The 19,285-nt window shown below is 36.9% G+C and overlaps 1 protein-coding gene and 1 long non-coding RNA gene across 2 annotated transcripts; one reads left to right on the top strand and one right to left on the bottom strand.

Annotated features, from left to right (window-relative positions):
* Window positions 1-9,285: 9,285 nt before the first annotated feature.
* LOC133724128 (cyclin-dependent kinase C-1-like) lies at window positions 9,286-14,487 on the bottom strand. The gene is made up of 12 exons (XM_062150870.1): window positions 14,209-14,487; window positions 13,191-13,272; window positions 12,902-12,992; window positions 12,767-12,796; window positions 12,526-12,635; window positions 12,337-12,409; window positions 12,107-12,227; window positions 11,877-11,994; window positions 11,107-11,246; window positions 10,906-10,963; window positions 10,361-10,431; window positions 9,286-10,031 (listed from the first exon to the last, which is right to left on the bottom strand). The coding sequence occupies exons 1-12, from the start codon at window positions 14,316-14,318 to the stop codon at window positions 9,551-9,553; spliced, it is 1,485 nt and encodes a 494-aa protein (XP_062006854.1). The 5' UTR covers window positions 14,319-14,487; the 3' UTR covers window positions 9,286-9,550.
* A 2,753-nt stretch (window positions 14,488-17,240) lies between these two features.
* On the top strand, window positions 17,241-18,963 carry LOC133720012 (uncharacterized). The gene is made up of 3 exons (XR_009851790.1): window positions 17,241-17,507; window positions 18,183-18,318; window positions 18,426-18,963. It is a non-coding gene; the product is annotated as an uncharacterized LOC133720012 (long non-coding RNA).
* Window positions 18,964-19,285: the final 322 nt, after the last annotated feature.

Below are 19,285 nucleotides of genomic sequence, written 5' to 3'. Positions count from 1 at the left end.
AGACATGAATACTCAAACTGAAACATTTGCATATATTTTGCTCCTATAAACTAGTTATTTTTTTCTTTTCTTTTTTTAATGAGAGGAATTTCATTGATGAAGCTTGCAGGAGTACAAAAGTCTCATATGAAAAATAATGATAAAACTCGTTTGATTAGAAATCCCTCCAAGACCTTAATTAACAACATCATGAATGAATAAATTATTCAAGAAAATCTATCTTAGCTAAGACAAGCTCCCTACTTAAATGAAGGTTGCTTAACGTAACAACATTTTGAACCAAAGAATCAGCTTCATTGCCTTCGCTGGGAGTTTCGCACAAAAACACCGGCTCAAAGTTGTTGGTTAACAACTTGATCTCACAACTCAAATCTTGGAGAGCTTCTCTTAAATGCCATGATCACATAAACTGCATCGTCTTGTAACTTCTACGATAACAAAACTGTCTTATGCCCTCAATGCCTGCAAAATTGTAAGCTTCTCATACCAGACATGAGAAATGACAAAAATAAAACTAATAATAGCCAAGTCATTTTCCTCATTGTCCACAGTGTAAGGAGGTGATTACATGTGGTTAAGACAATAATAGGCATGACGTTCAGAGCAATCTCTACACTCCTGAAAACAAACGGCCAAAGAGACTCTTAACCTCGAATCCTATCTCATAGAGGATTAACCTCCTCACACTCAGCTTCCTCAAAGATCCTTTTGTTTCTCTCCATCATATCATCCAAAGATCAATAACACACCACATAATTGGAACTATGAAGTAGAACATAATTGGAACAATGAAGCAGAACATAATTGAATTTAGCCTCCATCATACCATCCAAAAATCAATAACACACCACACAAGTATTCAGCCTCCCTGTAGCAATTATCAAAGCCCATATATATACCTAAGGTTTCATATATATTTCATATTGCACGAGGAACAGAACAAAATTAGATAGGAGTAGTCCAGCAAAACATTTGAATAGAATTAAAATGAAAAGCTCATGGCTGCTAAAGCTTCCATACTCTTCGAGTCTTCTATCTGGCCTAACAACTAAAAGTATTGCAGCAAGTACATTAATATTTTAGCAACCAAACAGAATAACAATCTTTGCCAAAAAAAAAAAACAGAATAACAACACAATAAGCAAAAAAAAAAAAAAAAGCACAGATATCAATTGCAGCAAAGTAGCCAGATCAGTTTTATCAAAATATAAAAAAGCTTGGTAACATGGTATCTCCCTTTGTTTCGTTTCTCGATCTCATCTCCTCTCTATCCTTCTGCATTTATTTTTCTAGATTTCTTTTCATCTAAACCTCTGAACAGTCATAGTTACTAAACATTCGACCATCTAACACACCAAAAACCTGAGACACAACTATGCAACTGATTATATGGAATAGATTATACAATGTAAAACTCTTGTTTGCCAATTTGTGATTACCTCCAAGACACACAAACCTCCGAGACTATTCATGTGATTACCTGTGGCTGAGAGTAAGGAAGTGATTGCTTGCCAATTTGCCATGCCCAGTCTACAACGGTTAGTCAAGAGCAATACAAACTTTTCAGAAGCAATAAACATAAACATGAAACTGATTTGAGAGCAATCACACTATTGAAAATGACGATTTTTGAGAGATAATAGCACACCCGACAAAAAGGAAAGGAAAAACAGGTCGTGTAGGATGAGGCAGAGAATAACACATCGAAGAACCTATGTAGGTGATTCTGCAAAACTTTCAACAAAAACCAAAATTTCAAAAGAGAAATCTTCAGCGAATACGTAGAATTAAATAAGAATGATCACCATCTGGGTCATCTTGTTTATAATTGTGTGAAACTTGGATCTGGAGGATGAGAGGCGTGTCCGTGATGACATGATGATTCAAGAAAGATTGAAACTTTGGGATCAGATTGAGATATGCATTCATTAGAATCCATGTCAAAATATCGAACAACATTGCCTTTTTCAATGAGATAGAAGATGATTGAGACAGAGAGAAGGGAACAATGTCGACGATGAAGCGGTGCGAAAGTGAAATGAGAACGAAGGACTTTCTGATGTAAATTTCAGAAAAGCAAGAGGACAATTTAGGTTGTTCATTAAAATTCATTTAAACCTCCGCATCAGGACTTGCTTCCCGCAAAAGCAGAAACCAAAAAGCTACGAATTGTAGCTTCCTGATTTCTCCAGTTGGAAGAAGCGCTTCGGGCCGAAAGCTGCCCCCAAGTGGTTTACCAAACAGCCCAAAAAATTTCAGAAGCGCTTTTGGAAGGAAAAGCAGTTTCAAAAGCCCTCCCAAACTGGGTTAAAGGTATGTATAATCACTTTTGAAGAAAATTGATGGCTATATTTCTTATTAATATTATGTTCCTTTACTCATCGGAAAACCAAAAGATCTCATCAGGGGAATCGCAAACACCATGTACAAAGTCACGCAAACGAAAACGAAATGCTCATTGTTGTTGCACGTGTCATGATCCAAAAACCCGACGCCGACGCCGTGCCAAAACTAGGAAACCTCCTTTACCAGAGGGATTTGGTTATGTTCCTTTGCCAGTATATGTGGATAAGAATGGTAACTACATTCCAGAATTTTCTGATCGTGTTGCTTACATGTCTTGTTTCCGTTGTGGTATGAATGGTGACCACTGGGATCCGTTTTGCCCCAACTCGATCAATGATCCGCCAGACTCAGGAGAAGCTGCTCCTGCCCTTGACATGTCGTGGAGTTATATATTGAGGAATTTCAATCTGAAAGAATATCTTGACAAAAAGAGTAAGACTTATGGGAAACCAGAACCACCACGGAGGAAGGCGGTGAAATCAAAAGTGTCCAATCCATTGCTGAAACAAAACCCGTGCCAGAACTGAGAAGCCTTCTAATTAAATAGGGAATTTAAAGATGAAGTAGTAGTCCACTATGTGAGTTGCTTGTTATTAGACCTCCCCTGTTACTACTCTTTTTGTAGCTATGCAACCGCAGTTTCTCAAAGTGTACTTTCTCACCCTAATCTGCTTTCTAAAACTGGGTTGCTTGGTGGAATTGGGAATTCTTGTTTCATGTTGGGTTACATTGCTTGTAAGCACATGTGGTGTTCATATAATCTCCCCAATTCATGAAAACAAGGAAGAACATTATTAAGAATCTAGCACTACTACTCGTATTTATCATTTTTGCTCTTGTTTCTCATGCTATCTTTGATTTCATGATCATGCTTTTATATTACTTCACATGATAGAAAATCTACGTGCTAAAGCTTCGCAAACGTAGTTGCAGAGGTCCGTTCTTGTTACATGTTTCTTCTCTTTAGGGAAGAGAAGCATTTGAAGCCCATGAAAATTTTCTTGGCTTAAATGTTCAGAAGCTTCTCCAGATTTCCGGCTCTTAAGTTCTTGTGTGCAGAATATTCGGCCTTTAATCTGAAAGCAATGGTAATTTCAATGCTAAACTACAGAAGTTACTGATGCATTACTGTGCAATACTGAATAGTTTCCTGTTGCAGATACAATATTACAATGTACCCTGTCCATCAGCACTGCCTTTGATTTTAAAACTGTAACAAGTAAAAGATTCTTTGACGTGATCTGTACTTTAAAAAACTGTAACAAGTATATAATTCTTTGCCGTGATCTATACTTTTACCTTCTATGATAAGGTGAGTATTTAGAACTCAGAACTAGGGCTGCCACTTGGTTTGGTAATTACCAAATCGATCGAATACCAACCGATACTTTAGGTTTGGTAAACCGACTTTTTGGTAACCGAAATCAATAAAACCGAAATCGAAAATTACCGAAAAAGTTGGTTTGGTTTTGGTAAATACCGAATTTACCGATTATCTAAATATTAGCTTTATATACTATGGTTTTTAATACACAGTCATGTATATTAAGAAATAAACATAAAAGTTTTCATAATAGTATGAACATTACTCAGTATACTACATAATTAATAGTACATGTATTTTGAGTAACCTAGTCTAAGATGGTTAAATAACCTAGTTTTATTGAAAATAGATAAAATTTGATGTCATATATACAAAGGGTCAGGATCAAGGGACATAAAGTTTTACACATATTTTTACATATATTTTTACATTCTTTATTAGACATTAGATTTGACTATATCCAATGGTTCATATTGCTTCACTAAATGATGTGGCAATTCATATAAAATAAACCATATCATCTTTATTAAATATAAGAAATTTGAAAATAAATTAAACAAAAAAAGAAACAACAACCTACCGCCACCACAATTGAGCCAGCCATACCACCATATGTGTTCCTCGACAGCGACAAACAGAGCCCCCTTCCCCTCCTCTCTCTCATAATTCATGCAAAGCAGAAAAGATGTTTGCTATTTGTCTATGGTGGTGCGCCATTAGTAAACCCCCAAAGGAGACCATAAATAATTATCTCCCTGCACGATCCAAATATATTCATGAATGAACCAGATATCCCAAGTAGATCAAAGTGAAGAGAATTATTGAAGTGAGATAGCTTATTAAGAACCTGTCAAGCAGTATTGGAAGATGCGATCGAATACCATGTACAGGGGTACATATCGATGGATCAATCTTAGATTGCACAAATATGAAATTACGGAATGGCAGTAGGTTTTCTCGATGTCATGAATTGAAAACTCATGTACGTTTCTAATTTTCAATGATAATCTAGTCAAAATTTCAATCCAGAAATCCTCACATTAAGAATTTCTCAGTACCGCATGCATCAATTATGATGCTAGAAAGAAATTGCATAAAAATACAAGCTAGGTCTGGTTCATCCATTTATGGCGACCGGCCAATCCTTGGCTAGATATTAGTGAGAGCATATTATGTACAAAGAGAGAGAAAGAAAAACAAAAGAAAGAGAGTCGCGGAAAAACTGATTTGTCATTGTTTGCCAAGAACATGGTGGCGCGATTGATTCAGTTGCAAATGATGGTGGCGCTTGGTTGTTTCATTGAGCCATGTGCTTTATTTTTTCTCAATGTAGTATCCCTTTTTCCATTTTTGTATGTTTAATAAAGGAATGTATTTTATTCCTACACACTTGCCACATCATTTACTAAAGATATAAGAGCCATTGGATGTAGTTTCATCTAAAGGCTAATAAATGGTGTAAAAATATGTGTTCCTTGAACCGGACCCATATACAAAAGAAAGCTATGATTAGTAGATGAATACGAAGTTTACGGTTATAAAATTGAAAAATCTAATTTTGTTCATTCTAATTTATATTACAAAGAATTAGTTGTTCTAAAGTTGGTAATACCGAAAACCGAAATACCGAATTTGGTAGATATGATTAAAAACCGAAAATTTTGGTTGGTAATTGGTAGCTCAATTTTGAAACCGAAAGCTTTGGTTTTGAAGTTGGTAATACCTATAACCGATTCGAACCGACCGAGTGATAGCCCTACTCGGAACAAATAATTCACCCAAATCTCTGTTTAAAAAGAGGGCGCTTTCTATTTTTGCTTCCAAAAGCTTGGCATTTGAACCATTCTTGTAACCCGTTTGAAAGCCTCCTCTTGTTGTCATCCAAAACTTATTCACCATTAGTTGGGCATGATTCCAAAGCTTTGACATATAAGATGGCTTCGGCTCTGATACTGAGCAAACTTCAATGATTTCAGTATCAGGAGACGATTGACCTGCTTATCATTACATTCACTTCCGTTCCTAGATTCATGCCTGCACCGGCTAACCCTGAAAATGGAGGGATTCCGCCCTGCTAATGAAGGACAAGAAACTTGATTCTGGCCATGACTCCCTTTTGCCCAACCTCTAGCACTTTCTTGCATACCACCACTATAACTGTTGAGATCATTCGAGTAACCTGGCAAAGGGTCTTTATTTTTAACCGATTATTGTCAGGACTTGCTGGATGGAATTTGGAATCATGGCTAGAAGCACTGTGACAAATGCAAAGGTTTCATCTCTCCCTTTACCTTCATATGGTTGGAACTCTTCAAAAGTATATCATCTGATTTCGGAGCAACATAAGAAAATTCCTTCATATATATCTGGAATATTCAACGAATTAACTTCCTGTAGGGTCAACTCAGCCTTAGAAGTTCGGCATATCCAGGGTAACGAAGCTTGACCTTGAGAAAGTTCAACATTTGTTATTAGCTTGTTCACATCATGATTAATGTTAGGTTTGCAACTTTGCATCGATCAGCTTCATGCCAAGCCTCAGCCATCTGCAATATATTTCTCTCTTCTTCCAGTTCATTATTCAGAAAGTCTTTCAGAAAAGAGAATAATCTAGCTTGCATTAGTTCATCATTCAATGTTGAAACCATAGACACTGTAGTCACTCAACAATCATTGAGATAAAGTCATAAAACCCACGAATTTAATCGAATTCATTCCAGCAGCGAGGATCCCTTTGTTGCCCTCTCCAATCTCAATTTGGGACATGTCCAAGAAGATTGAAGCTTGGAAACCAAAATAAAACGAACATCAAAGTTCAAACATGAGCTCAAACCATTCTGAATGGGATGCTAATATATTCGAAACATGAACCATTGAAGATCCATGTTCTTGCCATTTGTAATATCAATGTACATGTACCCAACGGAAAATCAAAAACACAAATTTTAAACTTTCCTAAAAATCTCAAAACTCAGATCATGGAATTGCAACACATTGAGTCTCATAAAACTCTTAACCTAAAACATTTACAAAAATTATTTGTTGCGTGGAAATTAATTTTGGGCTGCCTTCTTCTTGTAATAATAACTCGTATGAAACTAAACATGACAATCAAGCCAAGAAGTGATTATACTATGGTCCCGGGCTACCACGTGGCATGACCATGTGGTGGTCCGGGCCAATAATATCACTCGAATTTGGTTGAGTTTCTAACTTATGTCAACCTGAACATCGCCAACAGCCTAACCACGGCAAAGAACCCAATTGTGTCTTGCCTGTAGGGAGTAGAAGCCTTCCAGCTCTTAATATTCTTGTTCAAGTACACCCCATGATCATTGTTCTGTAACTTGTGTCGTTTTGTTGTTCTGCATAGGTCATCAACCTTGCCTAGGTCTGCATATTTGTTGTTCTTGGATCCATCAGAACCAGTAGAGCACTTGAAGCTAGGTTTCTTTTCCATCACCACTACTTTTTCTTGATCAGTTTCCTTCGAACGCTGCGTAGAATCAGCAGGTGGTGATGAGAGACATGGACACAGGTGTAATATACACCCATCCGGTCCAAGTTTCTCTCCCTCTTCCATGGTGGTGGAGACTTTGGAGGAGGATCTTGACGACAATGAGAAGCACCTCGAGAATACGAAAGACCCCTCCTTCCCTTCTTCAGTGTTTTTGGTGCTTCTCGGAGCTCCTCGCTCGCTGCTGCTCCTCCGAAGCAAGCCTTTAAAACTCCACCGCCCCGACAAAGTTCCAGTGGACTTGCTCTTCTTGTACTTCACTCCCTCGGGCTTCTCAACGTTGGATGATGTAGAATCATCGTGTTCCTTCATAACCTCCACATGATCATGTTGACTTTTAAGTAGAACAATTTCGGGCTCAAGTAAAGGGAAGACTGTGTTGTTGGATCCATCAGAACCAGATGATGAGCTCTTGGAGCTAATCTTCTTTTCCATCACCACTACTTTTTCTTCATCAACTTCCTCCGGATGAGTTGGCAAAGAGTTAGCAGGTAGTGTTGGAAGACATGGACACAGATTTTGTATAAACCCGTCGCATCCAAGTTTTTCTCCCTCCTTTTCTTCTTCAGTGTTGTTGTTTTTGGTCCTTGTTGGAGCTCCACGTTCGCTGTTGCTCCGACAAAGCAAACCTTTAAAGCTCCACCGCCTCGACGACGATCCAATGGAGTTGCTCTTCTTGTAATGCACGAGTTGGAGTACTCCCTCTGGTTTTTTAACATCTATTGATGGAGGTGAAACATTATCTTTTTTGATAACCTCGACCTGTTGATCTTGTTTGTCCAATAGAAGAGCGGCGCGGTTAAACACAGGGAAGACATTGTTCTCAGATTCGGGAAGCGAATCAAACTTGAAGTCGTAATCCAGATGGTGCTGCTCACTTGATTCCTCCATTGATACTCTTGCAGCGGTTTCTGCTAGTGTGTTTGAGCGGTAGCTGCTGAAGCTGGGCTCCTTAGAAACTATTCCAGGTTCAGAACCTTTGCTTTCCATTTTTATGAACTCTTTTTCTAGGCTAGCTCTCAGCTATGAGAAGAAGCTATAGATTTTGAGGGTTTTACTGTGTTTGAAAATTAGGAGGCTTTACATATATAGAGGTGGTGGACAGAGGTTCTGAGTCCTAATGCTGGAAGGTAACGTTAAGTAAGATTCTTTCTTTAATAAAAAAGGGAATCTCTTTTGATATTTAAGGAATATTAGACAAGACAAACATAGAAGGAAAGATTTATTTCCTCATGTGAAAATATTGGTGGTGTTGCACCTAACAAAATTGTTACTCGAAGGGTATACAATTGCTAGAAGTTTTAGGATTTAGCTTTTAGGTGAGCAGTACTATTGATTATTGTCATAATCTAACACGTAATAGTTCCTCCTGAATACTGTGGATTACTAACTTAGTAACATTCATCTAAAAATGAACCATACCACCATGTCACACTACAACCCTCAGGAATGTCTAGGCTTCTAAAGAAGTTTCAGGGACGACCGGAAGACGGATTTTATTAAAAGGTAAATTTTGAAGCCGTTAGCCGCGGTGGTTTGGGGTCCATCATACATTATGTGAACATTATATAGGTTTGAGCCTTACAAATGCATTTAAAGATTTCAGATTCTCAATGATTACGGCGTTTAACTTACATTTTAGTTTTGGATTTTATTCTTGCTTAGCAAAAAGTTTACGATTTTGTGTTTTGGTCGACTTAGGATAAATAAAAGAGGATATTGTTACCATATATAAGTACCAAAGCTATAGTAGAGCATTGTCACTTTTAAACTTGCTCAAGGAAAAGTATGCCTTCAGTATGCATCTGCTGCTGCATAGAGAACTCTCTTGTTGTAAATCCATGTTTACTCCTACTAATCATAGGAAATGGTGCTTGTGAGGCTGAGGATGGAGGTCCAAGCTCAATTACCAAGTCCGTGATGGGAACCATGTCACATCCGAATAAGGAAATGGTCTCGCTGGAGAAATATTTTCGATTTTGGTTATGCTGTCCAAGCCTTTTCTTTCCCTTTTTTCCCATCTCAGCTTTTTTTTTCATCTTCATTCAAACTGCGCAGCAAATCATGATCCGACCGAAACATAGCTATAGTTTATGAATGAAACAAACAATAACCAAGGAAATAGAATATATGAAGCTTAACTTTACAAAAACAGCATTGTTATCTACAGTCATAACTCATAAACGAGTTAGAGTTTACTTCAATTTATCAGTAAATGAAAACTGTTGAAGGTAAAGAGGTCAAACAAATGCCTCTAAATTGAATGATTCACATAAGATTTAGGTCGACGCAAATAAAATCTATATAGCTAAACACATTTGTTAGTATAATTTTCTGATTCGGATCATTAGTTACTGTTACTGTCACTGTCGGCCATACTGTTGACTCCGATTATTCAGACCTCTACCAGGAGCAGGACCTCCATACTGACTAGTTTGGGAATAGTTAGGAGGACCAACTCCGTAACCACCTGGGGGACCTCTAGGACCAGAAGCTGGCATACTGCTGCCATTATATTGTGGAGCCCGTCCTTGAGGTGGATATGGTTCACCACTGTATCCTCCAACATGACCTCCACGGCTTGGGTTGTAAGCCCCACTCTGATTCCTAGGTGGGTACATGCTTGGACCTCCAGAAGGAGCAGGATGCTTTCCATAGGGGTGGTGACTAGGTCCAGCAGAAAATGATGGCTGTGTATCTTTCATTTGATGAGGCTCTGTATGTTGATAGGGAGGCAGGCGACCATGTTGTAATCTTGGTCTCTTGTTTTGTTCTTCAAGTTGTCGCTGTTCCTGCTTCCTTTTCTTTGTTTCAAACTCATGCGATGATTCATACTTGGGCAGGCTGTATGACAAAGATAACCACAATTATGGATACTATTCATGTAGAAGAGAAGCCTGAAACCATTAACATCTCAGAAAAGACCCAAATGGCAAACAAACAAATTCCCACCTAACAGGTCAAACACCACCCAACCCAACCAAAAAAAGAAAAAAGAAAAAAAGGAAAGAGGTGCTAACTTGAAAAACCCAAATATACATGAGATTTTAGCAAAATAGAAAATGAGAATACTCGCTAAAAGTGACGATTGTACATGAGTGGACGCCTCTCATGAACACCTATTTAATAAAGTCAATGGTAACAAAAAGAAAACTTGAAATAGCAAAACACACCTCTTCGGATCACAGGGTAAAGGATCAACCCAGAAATACTCTGCATCCAGTGCTTGCTTTGCAGACCATCTCTACGTAGCAGGATACAAGCAGATAAGAAGGAAAAAGTTATAAAAAGCACCCAAGATAACAACTCAGTGGCGTACTACATAAGTAAGAGCGCAGGTCAATCTGCATCAACAAATTGAGTACTTAAAATAGCAGCTAACGTGGCTGAAAAGTTTGATTCGCGGTTAGTGATGTTTCAAAGTGTTTGTCAATATACAAAATTAGATTCCTTAAATAAAGCCTATTGACGCACTTTACGATTAATTCAAAACTTGTACCCTTCAAACAAATATTCAGCTCAATAACTCAGTATTTGTTTGAATTCAGGTTTCAAACCAAAAGAATGATATCAAACCATGCCAGTGCAACTGCTAGTGACATATCAGATGCTAAAGAAAATATTTCAATCATTAATAAGAAAATACGAAAACGCCAATATAATTGATACATGATATAATTATGGCGGTGAGTTTATATAAACCAAACTCAAGTAATACCTGATTTGGATCAAGAGTTAACAAGTGGTCCAGTAAATCAAGAGCATGGCAGTCAAAACTGTAGTGCAAAAAAGAAAAAATGGGTGAACTCATCAGTAGCTTATAGCACGCTTTTTTCTTTTTAGTTTCTTAATTTTATTTTTTTATCAAATGCTTATAGCAGGTTATTATACAGGAGAAGCTCATCAATTTTTTATTTACCGTCTGAAACGTTCCCTGACTCGTCGCTTCAGGGGCCTTGGTGGCTTGAAATTGTTATAAAAATAATATTTTGAAACACCAGGCCAGTTGTTCTCATCAGGCGATCCACAAAGCTCAAATATCTTGTTCAGTTGGTCAGGCTACAATAAATACAAAGAAATAAATATTTACAAAAGAAGCCTCAGGAAGAACAAAAATGCTGTTTTTGTGATTATTTGATAAAAAGTCCTACACCCCCATGTCTAAGAATAGGAATCAAAATGTTATATATGCTGGTATGCAATATCATATAGAGGCCACATGTGACTGACCACCTCAAGGCCAACAAGGCCATCATTTTAAGGTCTCCCTTCAAGGCCATGTAAATATTTCGACCAATGGACACAATTGAAATTCTACTGAACTGAATCTACCGAATACTAATAGTCATGACTGGCCACCTCAAAAATTTCACATCAAAAACCATTCCTAAATAATTACATCCTCTAATATGTTACAGCAAGATGCCAATTTTATACGCAGGAAGTGGATGCCATAGAACTTGCTTCATTTACATCCTAAGCATAGCTGCCCCTTGACAAATTTATAATTTAAAATGCATATTACCTCAAAAGAACGGCCTAAAACTAATTTGTTTCAGTAAAATATTGTCATAAAAAAAAGCTGAGGCAATCCATAATCAATTGAATTAAAACCTCAGGCTATAGTTCTGCAATACTAAATCATCAATTTAATTATCAGTCTAAAAGATAACATGAAAGGTGTCTTACTTCAGTTCTTCCTTGCAAAATTGGCGAACCATTCAGAAGTTCAGCAAAGATGCAACCAACAGACCACATGTCGACAGCTGGTCCATACTTTGTAGCTCCAAGCAGCAACTCTGGGGGCCTGATCCAATCATCTCAATTTATCTACTAACTAAAATGGGGACATAATCTTTGAAAGAATGAATCCTTTAGAAACATGAGAATTTATCATGGTAATTGTGAAGTATACTTACCTATACCACAAGGTAATAACACGATTTGTAAGCTGCCCGTCATGGTTGGTAGCAAAGGATTTTGCGAGCCCAAAATCTGCTAGCTTCAATTTTCCCTCATTATCTAACAAAAGATTAGAACCTGCAACAAAAGGTTTTGTTCAGATTTGGGACATTGCCTGAGTTGCAAAAGATTTAATGATCTATTCCAACTAAGGATATGGCAAAACGTTTCTTTGGGTGAAACTAACCTTTCATGTCGCGATGAAGTACTTGATTAACATGACAGTAATGGAGCCCGGTTAACAACTGCTTCATATAACACTGAGGAATAAAAGGTGAAAAAATCTTTAGGAACTTGGCATAACAAAAAACATCCTATGCAAAAGTAAGAACATATAGAAAAAAAAAACACACACACACACACATACACACTTTACCTTTATCTGGGGAATTGAAAATCTAACTCCAGGACGATCAGCAAGGCCTGTCAAATCATGATCCATATACTCAAAAACCATATAGATGCCACCCTCAAGCTTTTTACTATCTGTATTCGACAAAACACGTGTTAGAACTACCACCTGCATGTGATGAGAATTTAGGTACAAGTGACACTCTCGAAGCAGGTCATCATATGGATCACAGGCATTACATAACTAAATAACAGTATTTTCTTACCTTGATTCTCTTGATCATTCTTTTCAGGACCTTGAAAACAGAAACAAATTATTGAAAAGAATCAGCAAAAAAATCAAAGAAACTGTTATAAATTTGTAAAACGAGGTAATTATTGAACATATGAAAGTAAACTACCTGCAGAAGTTACAATCTCTTTCAGCTTAATAATATTTTCATGATGAAGCTTCTTCAGAAGCTTAATTTCCCGAATTGCTGTAATAGGAAACTGCGTGAACAAAGGAAAAATGCAAGACAATTAAAGTAAGATGTGAAATAAGTCTGCTCCTCTGTGAGTGCATGTTGGTCTGGGAGTTTGTAAAAGGGTTGCAATGTAATAACAATAGCTTTCACATAAATTGAAATCAATTGTGCTGGATTGTAATTTTATATAACAATACCACATGATAAATGAAAGGACACATACCCCTTCTTTTTCATTATCCATACGTATCCTTTTCAAAGCAACAATTTCACCAGTTCTGATTTCTCTAGCCTTGAAGACTTGGCTGTATAAACACCCATGATTGAAAAGGAGAAAGAAAGTAAGCATAACCACCGATGTGCTTTCACTTATTATTAAGTCAAAGAAGAATAAACTTGTTTCTTCATTTTAACCATAGAAATCTGTCTTTCCTAGAATTCCCCTGACTGTATCTTTTAGTACTTCCACATAAAGGAATCTTGAATTTACACAAACTTGATTTCCTTTTCATTTATTCCTCTCTTTTTTTCTTTTTTCCTTTTTTTTTTGGGGGGGAGGTTGTTGTTGCAGAGGGACTGTCTTTCACGTACACACCAGAAAATGTGATTATCTCCATTGAAAATGAGTGAGAAAAACAATACGCAAAGAACCTCTGATCCAACACAATAACCAATCACACAAAAGCAAAGATCAGGAATAAGAAAAAAACCCTCCACCTCTAACCTCTTCTTTCCCAACATTGTGCGGACCATACCTAATAATAAAACAATCCTGATCAATTATACCATCAAGACAGCTACTTTTTCTAATTTCCTTCAGTCCTATCACCATTTAAGCACCAATCTTTCGATTACCATTTAAGCACCAATCTTCGATTACGTAACATTCCACTCCACTAATAGAATAACACACATTCCGATTCCCATTAAACACTAATCTCCTCCCACCAAACAATAAAACCACCTCCACACTCTCCTTCAATCAACTATCATCTATTGTAATTACATCAAGCTAAACAGAATAGACAATAAAGACACAAGCTTTTGATAATTATAATCGCAGAGAGGCCAAGAAAGTTTTACAGTTTAGGGTTAAGAAGATTTCGAATTCACATGAACAATTGATCACCACCATGAACCATTCACAAATTCAATTCCTAATCGACGTAAAAGGCCAATCTTGAATTGGTAAAGGAAAGAAGGAAGAGAATGCAGAGAGGGAGGGAGAGAGAGAGGCTTACCCATACATGCCGGCGCCGATTTGCTTGATTTTCTCGAAGCAATCGGCGCTGCGAGAGCCCCAGGTGGGGAGCTCTTCGGTGTTGATCTGCCCAAATGCCGCCGTGGTCATCGGAGCAAAGCCCAAAGAAAGGAAGAAGAAATCGAATTGGGGATGGTTGGGTTTGGGATTTGCCGCTTTTGAAACGGGCACACGCGGGCAGGGTTTAGGACGCTCTCTCTTATATTTTAGAGGAATCCTAAAGCGCACAATTGATTAACTTCATGACGAAGAAACATTATCTTACTTTTTGAAAAACATAAACCCATTAGGATGTCATCTATGAGAATTTATGTAACGCAATTATGCACGATCGGGGTATAGGTATTACGTCCCTTGATGCGGCAAAACTTAATGAATAATAATATATGCATTGGGGTGAGCCTCCTAGCTTGATTGGATTCCAAACCCTATTTATCAAAAAAAAAAAAAACCGATTAGAAATTCTAATCCTTGGGTTGGATTGGATGGAGTAATGGAGGTTGAGAATTGAGTTAAGATTAAATACGATTTACTTTAATGTAATTAGAAAAAGTAAGTCAGTTATAGGTGTTAAACTAGTTGGGCAAGTTCGAGCACAACACGAACTCGGCTTGTTGAGATTCTTGGCTTGAGCACTATTGGAAATTGGTCGGTCTAGGCCGAGCCAAGGGGAAGTGGATCAATAGGTTGGAAGTTGGCCGGAACCGGCTCGACCACAACTTGTGTGGTAATTCAGTCGTTTCCCTCATTTACAAATTTGATCTCAAATAAGTAAGTTCAGTCATTGTCAACTAGTCACGATTGTCCTCAATTGCATCCCTAATTCAAATGCGTTCCTCAATCATCTTAGAGGCTTGGCTCGATTATACCCTATTGTAGTTGCGATGATTCGATCATTGCCCTCAATTACAACCCTAATCTTCGAGGCATCCCTAAATTCCTATCAACATTTGCTTTTTCGACTTTCGATCCAAGTAAGATATCACCCTCTCTAATCTTCAGGCCTATCTTCCCAAGTTATATACACCTTGACTTTCTCATCACTACTAAAAAAACATGATTTAAGGACATTGAAACCGTGTCCTCTAATACATACAAGGACTCTTAAAAAAAAAGTCCTCTATCCGGGAGTCATTATAAGTCTAAAACAAGGACACTGGAAATGTGTCCTCTTTTCTATACAAGGACACAGTTGATGTGTCCTAATAGCTTTGAATGTGGTGTCCTTATATCCATAAGAGGACACCTAAATTGCATCCTTATATTATCTAATAAGTGTCCTCTTTTCCATACAAGGACACACAAATTGTGTCCTAAAAGCTCTGGAAATAGAGTCCTTAAATCTATAAGAGGACACAAAAAATATCTTACATATGTGTCCTCTTTTCTATACTAGGACACACAATTTGTGTCCTCAAAAATCTGGAGATGGAGTCCTTAAATCGATAAGAGAACACAAATAATGCATTCCTACCTCTTTTCCTATAATAGGACACAAATTATGTCCTCAAAGTTCTGGAAATAGTCACATCCAACAAATGTCCAATATCCAAAACAAGTAATCTTCAAATACCAAAAGTCTATCTCATTAAAGGAGAATAAAGATCCAAAATGTACCACCACTACTGTTTTGACAAATTTAATTCAAAGTTGCTAGCTACTACACTAAGTATACTTCAAAATTATATAACTTCATAATACCACAAATAAGAAATCTGCATATGCATGCTAATCTTGAATGTATCCATCAATCTGTTTTGCCCACCTTACTCGAACTACATCAATCCCTTCTTGAGTGTGTGTCTTTTCCCTTGAACTGAAATGATCAATATAGATATATATTACATGCATTATAGTGGATATTACACTAAAAAAAAGAAGCAGCCCAGTAAGCACGCACAACTAATCAAAAATACTATTACATGTAATTGAGCCCAGTATTTATGTATACATGTGTATCTAAATTTATATTTTTATATGAGAGGTAAAATTTTCAGTCAAAATAATGTCACTTCCTAGCTAAAGCACTATTAGAGACATGATTTGTAGACAATTCACACATATTCTAGTTCCCAATATTAAAGCACTAACCATCACAGGAAAAACATCTTACCTTCAACAACTCATCTGTACCACAACCAGACAATAATTGTACCTTCACCAAAAAAGAAGGATAATAAGTTATGCTTTATCCGAAATAGATTGTGCTCATCTGACCGCAATGCTACTAATGTCATCTTTTTAGATCATCGTTGTAAGAATAATGAATACCTAAATCCTAATTACACAACTTTGGTAGTGTAATTTATTTAAAAGTGGTATATCATCTCATGCGATATTGGTGATTTTGCTTAAGGGGCCAACATGTTTGTCCATTAGGAATTAGGTTGTGTGCTAGTAATTATGACTTTGTGTTATTGCTAGTTACGAATCTTCAAGTTCATGTATAGAGAAAGTTGTCGAATCTGGACAGGAATTCAAGGGCTAGCGGCCCTTATTTTTTTGGAGTTAAGACACCACGAAAGTCAAGACTTATAGCGTGGTATCTTTATTAGCTCTAGGGTTTTGTACTTTTTGTTTCTTACGTGTGCACCAATGACTAGTCAATATGTGCATGTGAAATTACTGTGGTTTGATTAAATCACATTGTGGAGAAGAGTCATGTTCCCCTGGTCAGCTGCTGACCAGGGATTTCATGGTCAATCACCGTCCGATTGAAATCGGACGGTTGACAACTTTCATCTTTTAAAAAGTTAGAGAGTTGTCAACCGTCCGATTTCAATCGGACGGTGATTGACCATAAAATCCCTGGTCAACACATCTCTGTGTGGAGAATAGTAAGGTAGTTTTTATTTTTATTTTTTATGACAGAATAGTAAAGTAGTTTGAATTTACTTATTTTATTTATTTTTATCTACTATTGAATCTAAATCCAATGATAGTTGAGCACAAGTGCACAACTGAGCAAAGAATTCACTAAATATGTAAAAATGACTCATTACCAAGGGCGGACGGACATGGAAGGCTACATGGGCTCACGCCTAGATAAGATTTTGGAATAAAAACCCTTAGGTATATATATATCTCTACCAGCCCAAAAAAAAAAAAAAAATTATCTGCAACCAGTTCCTCAGACGCGCAGCGGCACGCCGGCACATCGAGTCCCTCGAGTTGGGTTCTTCTTCATGCAGTTCCTTTCATTGCAGACTTGCAGTCATCTGCTCATCTTCTTCCTGTATCCAAGCTTGCTTTGTTTTCTGATTTGCTCCAAACGGGGAGGTATTTCTCTTCTTTTCTGCTAAATCTCTTGATTGGTTTAATGGGTTTGTTGATTGAAATAGTGTTCCTGATCAATTCTCTCTTGATTTTTGTAATGGGTTTAATGGATTTGTTGTTGATTTTTTTTTTCTGATCAATTCTGTTTACCATAAGAAAAATTGAGGAGCCAAAGTCTGATTCTTGAAATCCAATGTTTATGTTTGATACAGCAAGGCTTTAGCTGTTGTTGGTCAAATGTCTCCCAAATTTGGACAAAAATGCTATACAAGGCCATCTCCTGTACCATATTTGCTTCTCCCGTTTAAGATTCTCGATAGACTTAACCGTGCAAGCACTCAACTGAAACCAATAAACTGGTTCCATTTTCAGTTATGCAAACTTATTCAAGTGTGATTTCAATTTACTGTGATTAACCATAATCCAAAATTTTGTGCTGTGTGGATCATTAACTGAATGTATATATATATATATATATATATAAGAAGTTCATTCGACAATATAAAGCTACAATTGGTGCTGATTTTGTCACAAAGGAACCTCATGTTGATGACAAATTGGTGACTTTGCAAGTGAATAATTAAAGCATTTACTAGAATATGTATTCTCTATATATACACCTGAAACATCAATTAATCTTAGTTCTGTTTGCCACATCTGTGCTATTGTATTTGACAGATTTGGGACACAGCAGGACAAGAAAGGTTTCAAAGTCTCAGGGGCAACATTTTATGTGTGTGTTCTTGTTTATAATGTGAATGTTCTAAGATCATTTGAAACACTTCAGAACTGGCATGAAGAGTTTCTCATACAGGTCTTTTAAATTTTTCCTCTTCTGTGGTTCTGCACTATCTAGCTTGTAAGGTTATCCTGATTATCTGAAGTTCTAATTATTGACATTATTTCACCATCGGTTAGCAGGTAGGTCCAGCTGACACTGAGGCATTTCCATTTATACTACTCGGCAACAAAATTGATATAGATGCCTGTTATATGTTTTGATTGGAAAAAATAATAAAGGCACGAGGATGAGCCTCCCATTGGGTTCCAAACCTAAAAAAAAAAAAATATATATATATATATAGAGAAATTTTAAAAATTTTGTGCACTTGTAATTAGCCTAGACGGGTTTCGGATCCTGGATCCGCCCCTACTCATTACTGAGGTAACAACTTGAACATTCTGACATACTAGGATGAGATGTTATGTATAATTATGCTCGATTGTGAAAAAAAAATGACACAATTCCCTCAATAAATAGCAATAATAAATAAACTTCAAGAAAAAAAAAAAAACATTACATAGGCATATATAGTCGTGGCCCTACCTCATGGACTAGGTTATAGACTACAATTCACATAAAGTAATCAATATAATAAGCTAAGGCTCAATTTGGGATAACTTAGCTTAAATCATATTGAGCTGTAGTTTTTAAATTATGAAAACTGCTTTTTACCAACTTCTATAAGCATCAGTTTAATGATGCAATTTTTGAAATTAGCTGTTTTATTTAATTTTATCAAACACCTTTTACTACTTAATTTAAAAGTTAAACAGTTTTTCACACAGCATAAACTATGTCAAGCTGGAATTATGTCATCTTGAGGAACATCATTACTCTATACTATCCAAGAACCGAAACTCACACACTATTCTTAAGCCCTAGATGTATCCAAGTTTATGGACATCACCATAGTCTGTCCGCAGAGATGAAAATAGGAATGAGCAAACGGGAGCGGAGGGCGGGATACCCGCGGGTTTTCCCCGCATTTGTGGGTGGG

This window comes from Rosa rugosa, chromosome 1 (assembly GCF_958449725.1).
Source record: "Rosa rugosa chromosome 1, drRosRugo1.1, whole genome shotgun sequence".
In the NCBI taxonomy this organism is placed as follows: domain Eukaryota; kingdom Viridiplantae; phylum Streptophyta; class Magnoliopsida; order Rosales; family Rosaceae; genus Rosa; species Rosa rugosa.
Note: the sequence above shows the minus strand (reverse complement) of the source record. Positions and strands in the feature narration are given on the sequence as shown.